Source organism: Chlorocebus sabaeus, chromosome 12, assembly GCF_047675955.1.
Source record: "Chlorocebus sabaeus isolate Y175 chromosome 12, mChlSab1.0.hap1, whole genome shotgun sequence".
Taxonomy (NCBI): Eukaryota; Metazoa; Chordata; class Mammalia; order Primates; family Cercopithecidae; genus Chlorocebus; species Chlorocebus sabaeus.
In genome coordinates, this window is record NC_132915.1 from 48,804,164 (window position 1) to 48,817,955 (window position 13,792).

Genomic DNA, 13,792 nt, shown 5'->3' on the forward strand with positions numbered 1-13,792 from the left:
CAACTGCCTCCAGGTTCAAACGATTCTCCTGCCTCAGCCTCCGGTAGCTGGGACTACAGGTGCTCACCATGACACCTGGCTAGTTTTTGAATTTTTAGTAGAGATGGAGTTTCACCATGTTGGCCAGGCTGGTCTCCAACTGCTAAACTCAAATAATCTCCCCGCCTTGGCCTCCCAAAGTGCTGGGATTACAGGCATGAGCCACCATGCCTCGCCTGAATTCTTATTTTCATATAAAATATTAGATTTATAACAAGACTTTTAAGTTGCACCTAAAGGCTTAGGCAACACTAGTCCTTTGAATTTACACTTTCAATATATTTAACTGATTAAAATTCAATTTCTTTGGAGTAGTCCCTTGAGTGCACAGTGCTCCCACATATATTTAAAAGCTCAAATGATATTAGTAAGCACTCAATAAGTGGTAGTTACAGATGGTCCCTCACTCTTGATGATTCATTTATCTTAATGATTTTTGACTTTACAATAGTTCAGAAGCAACGCACGTTCAGTAGAACGTCAATAAATTGTATGAGATCTTCCACACTTTAGTATAAAATAGGCTTTGTGTTAGATGATTTTGTTCAACTGTAGGCTTAATGTAGGTGTTCTGAGCAACTTTCATGTAGACGAGGCTAAACTGTGATGTTCAGCAAGTTAAGTGTGTTAAATGCATTTTTGACTTAACAATATTTTAACTTATGATAGGCTCATCAGGACATACCTCATCATAAATTGAGGAGCATCTATATAATTAACAGTAACTCTTGCTTTCCCTGTTGTCCCCTCGAATCCCTGAAATAAAACTTCCATGACCATGTATGTATTTGTTGTGACCCGGAGGGTCCTGATTAGTCACAGGTAAGAATTACTCCAAACAGAACAATACTTCTTTGAGTCAATAATTTTATTTCTATTATTTTTCACACTGAGGAGACTTAGTTATATAAAGTGATATTCTATGAATTGATTATCAGTAGTAGAAGCACAAAGGTGTGGACAGTGAAACAACAAGAAACACCCTTTATCAGAATGAAGTCCATGTGAGACAGAAGTACATACTCCAAACAGCCTATGTACAAATAAATAGCTTCCTGTCTATGTACAAACACATTCACAGAGAATAAACTGACATAGTATCGCCATGTATCTCATCATCCAGTGAAAATTGCTCATAATAAACATAACACATATAAAATGACAGAAGTAATTTGGAAGTGCATCCACTGGATTTTTGTAGGGGTGAGGATAGGGATTACAATGCTCCTTTAAAATGGAGGTGAACAAAGGAAGCATGAGACCACGTCTATCCTAAAAAAGATCCTTTACAAAAATGGCATTCTGATATTTTTAACATAACCTGTCTAAAAGACAGTTTATATGTTATAGAGCAAATGTCTATGTTGGTGTCAACGTTGACAACATTTTCTTTGTTTTAACCATATCTGAAGAACAAAAGTGTAATTTCTCTTTCTTTTAGTGCTAGCAGCAACTTCACTGAATCAAGAAGGTAGCTTTTGCTATTCTTAGTTTTGATGGCTTTTTGAGTCTGGATTGCTTGAAGGTGGAAGCTGTTGTTTCCGGAGTCTTTTGACTTGAGCAGAAGAAATATCAAGGCTAGATGCAGGGCATATATGTGTACTTTGTGTTCAGGGTTCAATAGCACGATTTTGGTAACAGAGGATCCCTCTTCTGAATAGTCTCAGCCCTTTAGAGAAACTCTTCAGACCACAAAACTGCCTCTAACAGAGGACTATCACTGGCCCTTGGTTCAGATACCCTTTGCTTAGGGCAATTTGGCCATTTAACATAAAGTTGATGGGGTTGTCCAATTTAGTACCCATGTTTACTCTATATAGATAATTTAGGTATCCAGTTCTGGTGGATATTTCTAGACTATTAAGTGCTTTTTAGTAATTATTTTACTTTTACTCAAATTATATAAAAGGGCTGGGTATTGTGGCTCATTCCTTTAATCCCAGCACTTTGGGAAGCAAAAGCAGGAGGATCTCTTGAGCCCAGGAGTTTGAGACCAGCCTTTGTAACATAGTGAGACCCTATCTCTTAACAACAACAACAATTAGCCAGGCATGGTGGCATGTGCCTGAGGTCCCAGCTACTCAGGAGGCTGAGGTGGGAGGATCGCTTGAGTTCAGGTGTTTGAGGCGACACTGAGCTATGATTGCACCACTGCACTCTAGCCTGGGTGACACAGTGAGACCCTGTCTGTTAAAAAAAAAAAAATTATATAAAAATTTGTGATGAAGTAAAACATTAAAGTTTTTAGTTGTGGGGACATTTTTATGTATGCGTGTGTAAACTGTACCATACTAGGTTAGAACTTGTGTATTTTAGCAGAAAGGAGGAAAATAACCACCAAAGCATTATGAAGTCTGCTGTCCTATGTGTCCTCTGAAGGAAGGTTAATAATTTAGGCATAAGGAATTATTGAAAAATTGTATGTCTCTATTTGCCATTTTTATAAGGGAACTTCTTACACCCATCCTATATTTATATAAAAGCTCAAACACATCCTACATTTCCCAGGTATATGTTTGCTAATTATCTATTTCATTCTCCATATGGGTGAACTTTGCTTTACATAACAAAACGGATTCCTGAAAAATATCTACAATTTTAAAATAATTTCCATGTAGTATTAGAACTTGCTAAATAAACTGTAATAAGCTATTTTGAAAATGAAGAATGCTTTTGTGAAATGAATAATTTCTTTGATTTTCAAACAGTTTTATTAAAGCACACATCTAAAATTTGTAAGTAGATTAGGATTGCCTAGAACAATAATTGTAGTTAATAAAAATAGAACAGATAAACTCCAATTTACAATAAACAATACAAAACAGGAATGACTCATGGACTGCTTATTGATTGACTATATTCAGATGCCCTGAATATATGTATTATTGGTATTTTATGGCTTTAATTAAGACAATCGTCTCTTATGAAGTACTATAAAGTGCAATATTAAAAAATTAAAAAACCCAAAAGGCATCCATTGTCCTTCAGTTTTATTCTGATGAGAAGAATTGGGGATTTGTTTAATTAAATGGCAAGAAGTTACCTACCCTTAATTCATGCATGTAATTTCATCCTTAAAATAATTTTATTCAGGGTTTCAGACTTTTTTTACTTTTCTATTTTTTATGACATGATTTAAAAAATTAGTATTTTCTTTTGGTTAGCTGAGTATTTTGGAGGCCTGTTAGTCTCCAAGGCCTTAGTTACTTACGGATCCATTATGAAGGAATATGCAACCCAATATGTAAGAATGTAGAAACAAATTCCCATCCTTTTGGTGAACCCTAGTCCATGAGATCAATCAGCAGCTTTACAAGTTCTATCCAACCTACCACACAGAAGGATGTAAACACACTGTAGTACTGGTTAATAAGTGGAGATCCAACCATTTACCCCAGTTTCATTTTAAAAATAAAAACATTGATTCCTCTTGATAAATTAGTGAGTGGAAGTGCAGGCCCAGAGCTTTGGAGTAATCTAAAGTGGTGTCTTCCCTATTGTGAGTTCTTTGTGAGTCTGAGATTATGACCTAATGACCTTAGAAACAGTTTGTGACCTTGACTTCACCAGGGCTTTCATGGTCATGCTGCACCCAGTATAGTTCAACACTGTTCAGACAATGATTATGATTAGTCATAAGAACTATGACTAATCATTTAAGAACAATATAAAGAATTTAAAAAGGCTTAGTAGAGAGAAGCTATAAAAATTAAGAGGGTTAAAGACTCAAAAATCTAAAGATAATTTTAATGAAAATAGGTAAAGTCACATAGTGGTGACTTCTAACTATGGGACAAAGACTGAAGAGTGCCCAGATGCAGTTACTTTCTGCCAACAAAAAACCAGGTTCATTAAGGGGAGGGGTTTGGGTTAACTTGGAAGGAGGCTTTTTCTGATGCTGATGGTTGTTAAACATTGAGCTGGGTCACACCAGCATCTATGCTGGGATCTCCCCTGTAAGAGGATTATCCTTAGGATTAGCGTGATAGACTAGACAAACCCTCTTAATGGAATTACATCTTTGGTGGGAGCCTATGCAAGCTCCATGGCATTCTTTCAGACTTAGATATTTGTCTGGTTTTAAAAATTTTATTAGGTTTTCCAGCCTGTCAATGAACTAGTAGAAGTGCTTTGGCTTAGATAATATGGTGCCCTACACAGTCCCTCACTATTTGTACACTAATTTGAAAAGAGTTGCCTATCCCGTCATAATTGCAAGGTCATTTTTGCCTCTCAAATGCTGCCTGACTTGTGGATTTGCTTGTCCTTTGTAGCTGTTTCTTAGTCTTTCTTAAGAAATCTGTCCCTAACTACATTAAGGACTTCCATGGAGTTTGGGTGGTTCTGAGCAAGGCTGGTGTCCCACGTGTGAGGAAGGCATGCAAAATGCCAGTGTGTACATTAGCTGGGGGGAGTCAGTGTGGAAAACAGAGTCCTTCTAGAGCAAACATGAGTGTGCCTGTGATTTCTACAGATGCCTACAAGCTCCTGGTGATTACCTGCCACAACCTGTGCAGGTCCAAAGCCCCCGGTGAAAAAGGAATATTGCCATGGTGTAATAAGAAGTAATAGAGTTGAGCTGGCTGTGTAGTAGTTCCCTTATTGCTTTTCTTGTTTGCTATATATTTAAAAAATATGAAGCTGCGAGATTAAAAATGAAACAGAAGCAGAGGCAGAGTCAGGGAGCTAACTGTAAATAGATGGTGGAATAGGGCAGGGTTACTTTTCTTTCCCAAGGTCTTCCTGAGACGGTTTATTTTTTATTTTTTAAAAAAATCTAAAACCGTATATGGGCTCTTGTAATTGGCTAAACATAGCCTGATATTTGTAACCATTTGAAACTACATAGGGATATATTTCAATGTGATACTTGGTTTCTTAGAATCCTAGGAGATTAATATCTCCTTTCTTCCCTTTCCTTATTCTATTTTTTTCCCTAACCCACTCTTAATGACAAGGCCTTATTTAGTAATTAAAGACAATATTGTTGAAAGAGGTATAGGGGTTGAGGAGGTATCTTTTAAAAATACTAAGCTGAATGGCTAAGGAAGATGTGGCTTAGCAAGAGTGAGCACTGACTTCTATGCATGCTTTCAGGAGAGAGTTGTTTTTTCCAGAAATCACCCTGAGAACAGCTTCACTTTCTTCTGGAACAGAGCTGCCACCTATAATAGGGCCACTTACTTACTGGAAAAAAAATCTGTCCAGGTGCAAGGAAGCATAGCATCCACATAATCTTGTGTGTGTGTGGGAACGTGGGTGTGTGTTTGGCAGATGTGGGGAGGAAAGCACACGGACATGTTCTGAAATGCTTGCCATCAGACCCATGTTAGATAGTCCAATGCAGTAATTTCTGCAGAGCATTTAACACAACTTCCATCTTCTTCAACTCTCTCTGGCCAGCCACTCTACCAGGTATCATTTCTTTGGTCAACTTTTTGTTAAGGTGGTTTGGAGGTGGGCTCCCTTTGTAGCTCAGCTCTTCTCACACTGTTCCAGAGGCCTTTAAAAGCTATGTGCAGTGGTGGGGAGTTTGCCAACTCTCTCCCTGCCCAGGAATGGATGTACATTAACATTGTCAAATGTCTAATCAGTGAGGCAGCTGTGTTTTGCTGAAAGGGCTCCAAACCACCTGATTCATGTCTTCCCTATAAAATAAATTATAATGGCCCTTGTCAGGTGACACCTGTTAGAAGCCTTACAAAGCATTTTCCCTGAATATAAAACAGTCTCCACCTCTTTTTATAATCTTCTGGGCAAGGCTTTAGGACATTCTGCATCTGCCGAGAGTATAAACAACCCTATCCCTTAGTCCCTGCATATATCATTGCTCTGTCACTGACTCAGTTTAGGTCCTGGGAAGCTGCATAAACACCATCTAATCTTCAGCTTCAGTTCATCAGGATCTGGTCAGGTGCAGAGGGCAGCTGGAGATGGCACGGGCATTCTCAGATGCAATTTAGGAGTTTCTATTTGGGAATTGTCAGTTTGAGCCAAGCTGCTCTGCTGCCTTGGAAGTATGGGGGAGGGCAGGCGGTGACAGCAAGCAAGACCTGCTTGGTTTGCTGTGAGTAAATGAAATCATTTGCGTGCAACTCGTTTACTGTAGATGGATTAATACAATGTTGGCTCTTGAATTGTTGATATCTTTTATACCCTGCTCCAGAGAAGCAAAGAGAGTATCTGCAGTCTAAATTTTTGCTCTGTATTTTCTGTTGTGTATTCTTTGCCTCTATATCAGCATTAGGGATATGGCTGACTGAGTTCCTTAAGGCTATAAATCGATATTCTTAGGGTGGGAAAATATGGGTACATAACGTGAATATTTGTAGGTATACGTGCATGGAACAAACAACCTTATGAAACCAGGAAGAAATGTTCCCTTTGGTTTGTGTGCATGACTTTCCTCTTCCTTGACTTTGGCAAACTTGATGCTCCCTGCTTTAGAATCCTGAATGTGATGGGGTCAGAGGGTGATGATGTAAGTCATATTATATGTGTACATATAGATCTGGTATAAAGATATATATATATTTATATATGTATATACACAGGCATGCAGGAAAGGAGTTAGAGATGTCCTGTTTTAGAAACCATGATGTGGAAAGTTCTTTCTTATAATTATGTCAATGATTTGAATGGTTTAAAGACCCATTGTTGAACTCTGTACACATCTCTCTGAATTTACCCTGGCTCAACACATAACCACTTATACAGAAATGAAGGGAAAGCAAGGGCAGGCTGTGGAATCACTTGTGTCCCATCCAGTGAGGGAGCAGTGCTATTGTAAGTCAGGCTCAGTGCACGTGACTGATGTGGGAACGGGGCTTGGAAATTTTGTCTTCTCAAATGCAACTTCACATGAAAGACCACAACACTTCCTGTGAAGTGGTGCTCTGAGACAAGCAAAGGGCACCATAGCTGCTTGGATCATTCTTCACTGTGAGCTGGGAATAAATGGGAGGGAGTGAGGAAGCAGGGGGAGGATCAGGAATAAGAAGAGGGCGGCACCAGGTCTCCTTCGACTTTTGTTTTACATAATCTGTTTGCAGTTGAGTCAGTCACCTATTTAAACCTTGTTTCAAACAACACACCGGTCAATAATATAAAATTCACGCAATAACCAACTTCGCTGCCCTTCAGGAAATATACAGGGAAAACAACTGGAGTTTTTAAACGTTAAAATTCACTTCCTCATTCTTTCACTCAAAGGAAGCAGCACAAATTCTTGCCCCAGTACGAAGTCCTGACCTTGATGAATGCGATTCATTCCCATTAGGTGGCAGGTTCCACTGAGTGCCTCTATTGGGTGGTGTTTCAATAGCTTGGCAGGCACTGTCACACATCTGAAGGCCCTGCTCTGCCGAGTTGGAGAGACGTGAAAGCCAGCCTCCGACTGGCAGCCATCTTGATTTCTTGTTTTCCCAGGGGGCCTCGGGTTTGAAGAGTTTGAAGTGCTTTTTGCTTCTGGGTGAAGAGCAATGATGGGCATTTCCTGTTATTTCCATGCTCTGTGGGGTGAGCTGGGGTTTTCTGGAAGGAATACTGAGCTTGATCTGGGGCTGTCAGGTTACCTTTCCTCTTATTCCGCTGTGAGTTCTGCATCCTATCTTCCTATGTTAAGAGGTATGTGGTCACAACAAAATCATAGCAGGCGTCAATGAGAGAATAGATTGGAGATAGGAACACATACGGTGAAATTTCCCATATGCCGTATGTACCGACTTAAGACATAGGATGGGTACAGAATAATGAACCATCCTTGATTCAATTTTTCAACTGATTTTAAAGAAAGCATGACTTGGAGAAATGAAAAGCGCTCTATATAGTTTTCCACTGATTTAGTTGGCCTATTTATTCCCCCTTGCTGGCTTTATTTTCTACTGACATAGAGCTGAGAAGTCACACAAGGTGTCAAACAGAACTTGGGGGCATTGAATGCATGAAATTAAAATATTCCATGTAATGTTGAGCAAAATCAAGAAATCAAATTGTTAGAGGAATAGCTTGAAACCACTGTAAGGAAGCTGTCAAATACAGTGTACTCTAAAACCTAGACAGAATCCCAGATAAGGTCCTGATGGAAGAAGAGACATAGATGTTACAAGAACTTTAACCAAAGTCTGGTCCTGGTACAACTCGACCTAGCACTCAGAAACCTTCCTGGGGTGCACTGAGTGTGTAAATGCCTTTCCAAGCATCTCTAAACTGTCTCAACCCAAGCACTGCTGATCAGAGTTAATTTAGTGCTATTGGGAATAATGATTTCTTCAGACACTAAAGCCCTTTATGACTACATTGGAAAACGTTTTAAACAACTATGCCCTTTCATCCCATTAGGTGGCAAGGCCCACTAAGCACCTTTACTGGATGGTTTCTTACCACACATCTAGGCTCTCTTGGCAGCCCTTAGCATCAAAATATATCTAAATGACAATCACAGCTAAACTTACCCCCCTTCTTTTGATGATGATGGGACATGCGCTGGAAAAATACAGGTTGAGTTTATATAGTCTTGCTGTCCTAGAAAAAGCACTAATTTGGTTTGTAGTCATATTTTCTACTTGCATGCTGGGACAATATAAGAACAAAACAAAACAAAAAGCCCAACCCTGGTTACCTCCCTGCTTCCCCAAACCAATGTCCACCCAGCCTAGGTTTTTAACCTCTGTCTGTCCTAAGTACCCTGACTTTCTTGGTCAGGGTACCTAGTTGGAGGTGGGCAGATGGTCTCCCTGTTTGGCTTGTGGGAATGTTTTGGAAGGCTCAATTCAGGGCCCTACAGACCTCCACTAAGCCCTCCTCCCTGCAAACTATTTCCCTGAACCATCTACCTTACTAGGCAGGATCCCAGTAAGTCCAAGGCAGGCTGAAGGTCACAGCAATGCTACCTTTGTCTACTGGTTCCATTAGTTCTCCTCTTGCACTTAAGAGGTAAAGTCCAGACTGCAGGTTGATGCCCCTCTTCAAATAAGTACTATAAATATACTAGAGCTATCCCTGAAAAAGATGCATTTGTACTTATATATATATATGATTATATATATATATAAAATTTTTCTTTCTATTTATTTACAGGTATGTACTAATCTATAGGTATGGAAGGAGAGGTATAGTACAGGAACAGGCAGGATTCGTGTGTTCATGTGCGTATATTTATAATATGTATATTTATAGGTGTATATATATAGCCTCTGTCGTTGTTTGCATCGAATGTACCTCCGACCAGCGAGGAGTACCTGTCAGTGGTGAATAGGGAGAAGCCCCATATTGACGGTTCTCTTTGTCTCTTACATGAAGTCATTTGAGTAGGCAAGGTGGAAGCAGCCTGTGAAGTGAATGGGTCCAGTGTGAATCCATCTCTCCTCAAATCCATCAAGGAGGGACACTTGGTACCCAGGGCTGTGTGCCAGCTGCCTCTTCTCAAGAGGTCAAGGAGCCCAGAGCCCAGAGTCGGGAGGGATCATTCACGCTGCTGGTGCAAGATATGGCTTTTCCTACTAGATGGAGACGGGGCATGTAAGAATTCTGTCTTCCAGGAGAACGCTCACCACCAGGAACACAAAGTAGAGGCCAAACATGATGAAGCCCAGGATTTTGTTCATTCGCCACTTGCAGAGGGCAATGGAGAGGATGACGAAGAGCAGCATGATGAAGAGAAGGACGATGGCACAGAAGAGGCCATTGCTGCTGACAGCCACTGGCTGGAATCTGTGAATGACGGTGTACAGGAGCCAGGGCAGTGGGAGCCTGTGCAGGAGGGAAGCAGGACAGAGGGGAGTGGGAAGACATGGGAGTAGTCAGACACGTTGAAGAAGGCAAACAACCTACTACTTTCTCAGGAACTCTAATCTGTATGTCTTGTTAGGTTCACTATGACTCGGGTACGGTTGGCCCAGGAAACCACATAAGGAAATAAGACTTTAAAAACCTTTGTGTTCTGACTGAATTCAGAGCAGGGAGAACAGTTAGACAACATCAAAGACATGACTGCTGTAGGTGATTTCTGCATTTGTGAATTTGATTGGAAATTATTTTGTTTCCTTCCTAGTTGAGATTAAAATGTTGCTTTCAGTCCTAAAAAGGTGAATTGCAGGATTTGCACAGGATGAAGGGAGCAGGCAGGTGAAAAAAAGCTAGAGAAATGAGTGGTGAAAATGAGGAAAAAATTAAAAAATGGAGACAAAGAATAGCAATGACTTAAATAACAATCTAAAGGTAAGTGAAATTAAATGACGGTGGTAGGGGCCATGATACAATATCATAGTCTGAAATTTATTCTGGGAAAGATGTTGACAGTTGCTTGATGAAAAATTGGTCCTTTTGAAAGATTTCAGGAAGGCAGTATCTTACATTTGTGATGTGTTTTTTTTTTTTAAAACTTTATTATATATTTTTATACCTGTTTTCTCCCTTGTCATTCAGCTTTTAAAATCTGAGGATCTCGTGTGTTTCCTATTCAGAGTGGTGATTCTGAAAGCCCTCAGGAGAGCTAGTTTCCACTACACCACAAGTGTTGACTAGGACCCTGAGAAAGGAAGATGCTGGAAGTGCAGAGCTCAGGGGACATGGGCATTTCCAAGTGGCTGGTGATAGGCGTCTGGCTCTACCCATCAGCCTAAAGACAGCATCGTGGCTAAGGAGATACCTGCTTGGCTGGCTGAGCTTTCTGAATGACAAAAGCTAAGGGGAGGTTCAGTTTTGGCCTAGTCTCAGGGTGTGGAAGAAGAGGTACTCTTTTGAAACATTACGGTCTCCAAAGGAAGACAGAAATAATGAGGGTGAAAGGGGCGGTGAGTTTATAGATCTGCCTCCTATGCTGGAGAAGAGGGAATTGGAAGGCAGAGCCCATGCATTGTGGATCTTTGAAATTCTAGGCCTGGCACATGCAGCCCCTAAACTGGGTGCATATATTAACCTGGGCCAAGCTGAAGTGATCGATGTTACTGCCTTGTGGGGATCAGTATAGGCACTTTGTCCACTAGAGCCTGGCCAGGAGGGGCTTCCTTCTGTGAACTTGTCGGGGAGGGGTTCCCAGCCCGGGAACAAGGGGTAATTTCAGTTCTTAGTGGGAGGGGGCAGCCTTGGCATCCTGGGGTCAGCAGTGAAAAGTCAGAAAAGGGAAGGGGAAGGCCTGAGAGTGGCGGTGATGCCAAACTGAGAGCTGTTGACAGGGACTTGGTCTGGGAAACTCTTCTTCCATCTCGTGAAGAAAAGACCAAAACCAATTTTATTCTTATTACACACACACACACACACACACACACACACACACACACACACACACATGCTTCCAGTGAAGTTGAGTTTAATAGCACTACAAGTGGCTTGCGAAAACCTTTCGGGGGAAAATGACACTTTTCATGCCTTTTGGTCTACCAATTCTATTGTCAGGAATTAAGTATAAAAATAACTGAAAATGCAGATTAAATTTTACTCAGAAAATGATCATTTCAGTGTTATTTTGAATAATAAAAAACTGAGTATCTCTAATAACCTCTAATAACAGGGAACTAGTTAAATAGCAAATAAGTAAATGTAATGTTATATAGCTGTTTAAAAATCACAAGCTTAGAATGCTACAGGAAAACAGCCATAATACAATTGTAAGCTAAAAATGAAAGATGCATACATACACACAAATAGCAATGTAATTTCAATCATGTGAAATACACAAGAATTTCAAAAGGGTGGTGAGTTACTGATCTTTAAGCTTTATTTTTCTTTTCTTTTTTCTTTTCTTTCTTTCTTTTTTTTCTTCCGAGACGGAGTCTTGCTCTGTCACCCAGGCTGGAGTGCAGTGGCGCGATCTCAGCTCACTGCAACCTCCGCCTCCTGGGTTCAAGCGATTCTCCTGCCTCAGCTTCCCGAGTAGTTGGGACTGCAGGCGCACGCTACTATGCCTAGGTAAATTTTGTATTTTCAGCGGAGATGGGGTTTCACCATGTTGGCCAGGATGATCTCAGTCTCTTGACCTTGTGATCCGCCCGCCTCGGCCTCCCAAAGTGCTGGGATTACAGGTGTGAGCCACTGCGCCCTGGACCTTTATTTTTATTTTCTATATCTGTGAGTATATGTTAATTTCAGAAGCATAAAGAAAATTCTGGCAAAGCTATGAAGAAACTTACACTCAATATATTGCTAATGACATCACTCAATATATGGTCAAAAATGTTGTAAGCTGGTGTAAATTCTTGGGAAAGAACTTTTTGGAAAAGAAATATACAAAATACATCAATAGCCATTAAGATGTTCAAAATATTTAGTTCATTAATACTGCTTAAAGGAATTTATCTTAACAATTGAAAGAGGTTTTTCTTCATAAAGATGTTCATCAAAACTCCCATAGCAGAAAAATTTAAAAAATCCCATAAATGAAAAGGAAAAAGCCACTGAAAAACAAGAGGGAAAATTTGAAGCCACAAAGTGTTAGTTATGAGCTTTGAAGGGTCTTAGAAAAATGGTTATGATTTACTAATTTATTCATAGATGCTTTTCTATGCCAGGCATATATTGCTTCAAAATGGAAAAATAAAAGCCTTCCAAGCAGATAAAACTGAATATTTTACTAAGAAAACTTTGTGAAATACATGGAAGAAAACATACAAAAAAGAAGTGTTGTTTCTGAGTGATAGACTTAGGAGTGACTTTTCTTTAAACTTCCATTTGTGTGTGTGTTTATATAATTTAAGAATAATGAACAAAAAGCATTTTGTAATTCTTTATAATATACTATAGAACATTACTATTATTATTTTTTTTAACAAGAGATTGATCAAGAACACTACTATGAATATTTGGACCACAGAATTGAGAAACACTGTTTAGGCATTCATTCATTCACCCATCCATCCATCCATCCATTCCACAAACATGTGTCAAACAACTACCAGTGATAGCAATGCAGTAAGCTCTGACGAGTTACTGCTCTTGGGGATGCACAGTCTAGTAGGCAGATATACCAGGACAAGAGTAAGACGTACAGAGAGTTTATAGGGACAAGAGCCTCTAAGTCAGGCCCAGGGGAATCAGAAATCAGGATTTAAGTTGTCACTGAAAGGATAAGTCAGAGTTTTCCAGTCAGACAAGCATGGAGAGCTCTTCGGTGGGGGCTCATGTGTGATTGAGACAGTGGACACTCACAGCAGAGTTTTATGCAGAGAGAGTGCTACAATTGATAGCACAGACTCTTTGTTCAAATCCTAGCTACTGCATTTAATGGTTGTGTGAACTCTGGGCCTTTCAGTATTTTTATCTGAATAATAGGGGTGATAATACATACTTCATAGGATTATTGTGTGGCTTAAATGGAGAAAAATGTACACACAGTGCACATGGTAGACACTGTAGGAAAAACAATATGGTAATGAAAAGGTGCAAGACAGAACAATATTTAAGATATTCAATGAGAAAGTAGGTGCTTTCAGTAAGGTTCCAAACTCAAGTGTTAGGAGCCCAGTACTCCAGGGAACGTAAGGATAATGTCTTATATCTTATTTTCTCAGGGTACTGATGTTCAAGTTTGTCAGACTACTTTTACTTTTGACAAGTTAAATAAAATGGTAGAGATCACAGCACCCCAAACCCCAATCCGATTCACTTTAGTGATTATTCATATTGAGAGCTCACGTTTGTTTCATTGTAAGAACAGATCTCACCTTCTGGCTTTCAGAAAACCTAGAATATCTTCACCAGTGCAGATAAAGAAATGGTAATGCCAAGATTGTCAGTGTTTTCCAAGGAAGGATACAAG

The 13,792-nt window shown here is 39.8% G+C and overlaps 1 protein-coding gene across 3 annotated transcripts in view; it reads right to left on the reverse strand.

Annotated features, from left to right (window-relative positions):
* Nucleotides 1-886: 886 nt before the first annotated feature.
* SLC24A2 (solute carrier family 24 member 2) overlaps nucleotides 887-13,792 on the reverse strand; it is a 275,663-nt gene continuing 262,757 nt past the window's right edge. For all 3 annotated transcript variants that reach the window (XM_007969128.3, XM_007969126.3, XM_007969127.3), the window contains one exon: nucleotides 887-9,789. In XM_007969128.3, the coding sequence (XP_007967319.1) occupies nucleotides 9,540-9,789 (250 nt within the window). In that variant the 3' untranslated portion in view covers nucleotides 887-9,539. The remainder of the gene's footprint in view (nucleotides 9,790-13,792) is intronic.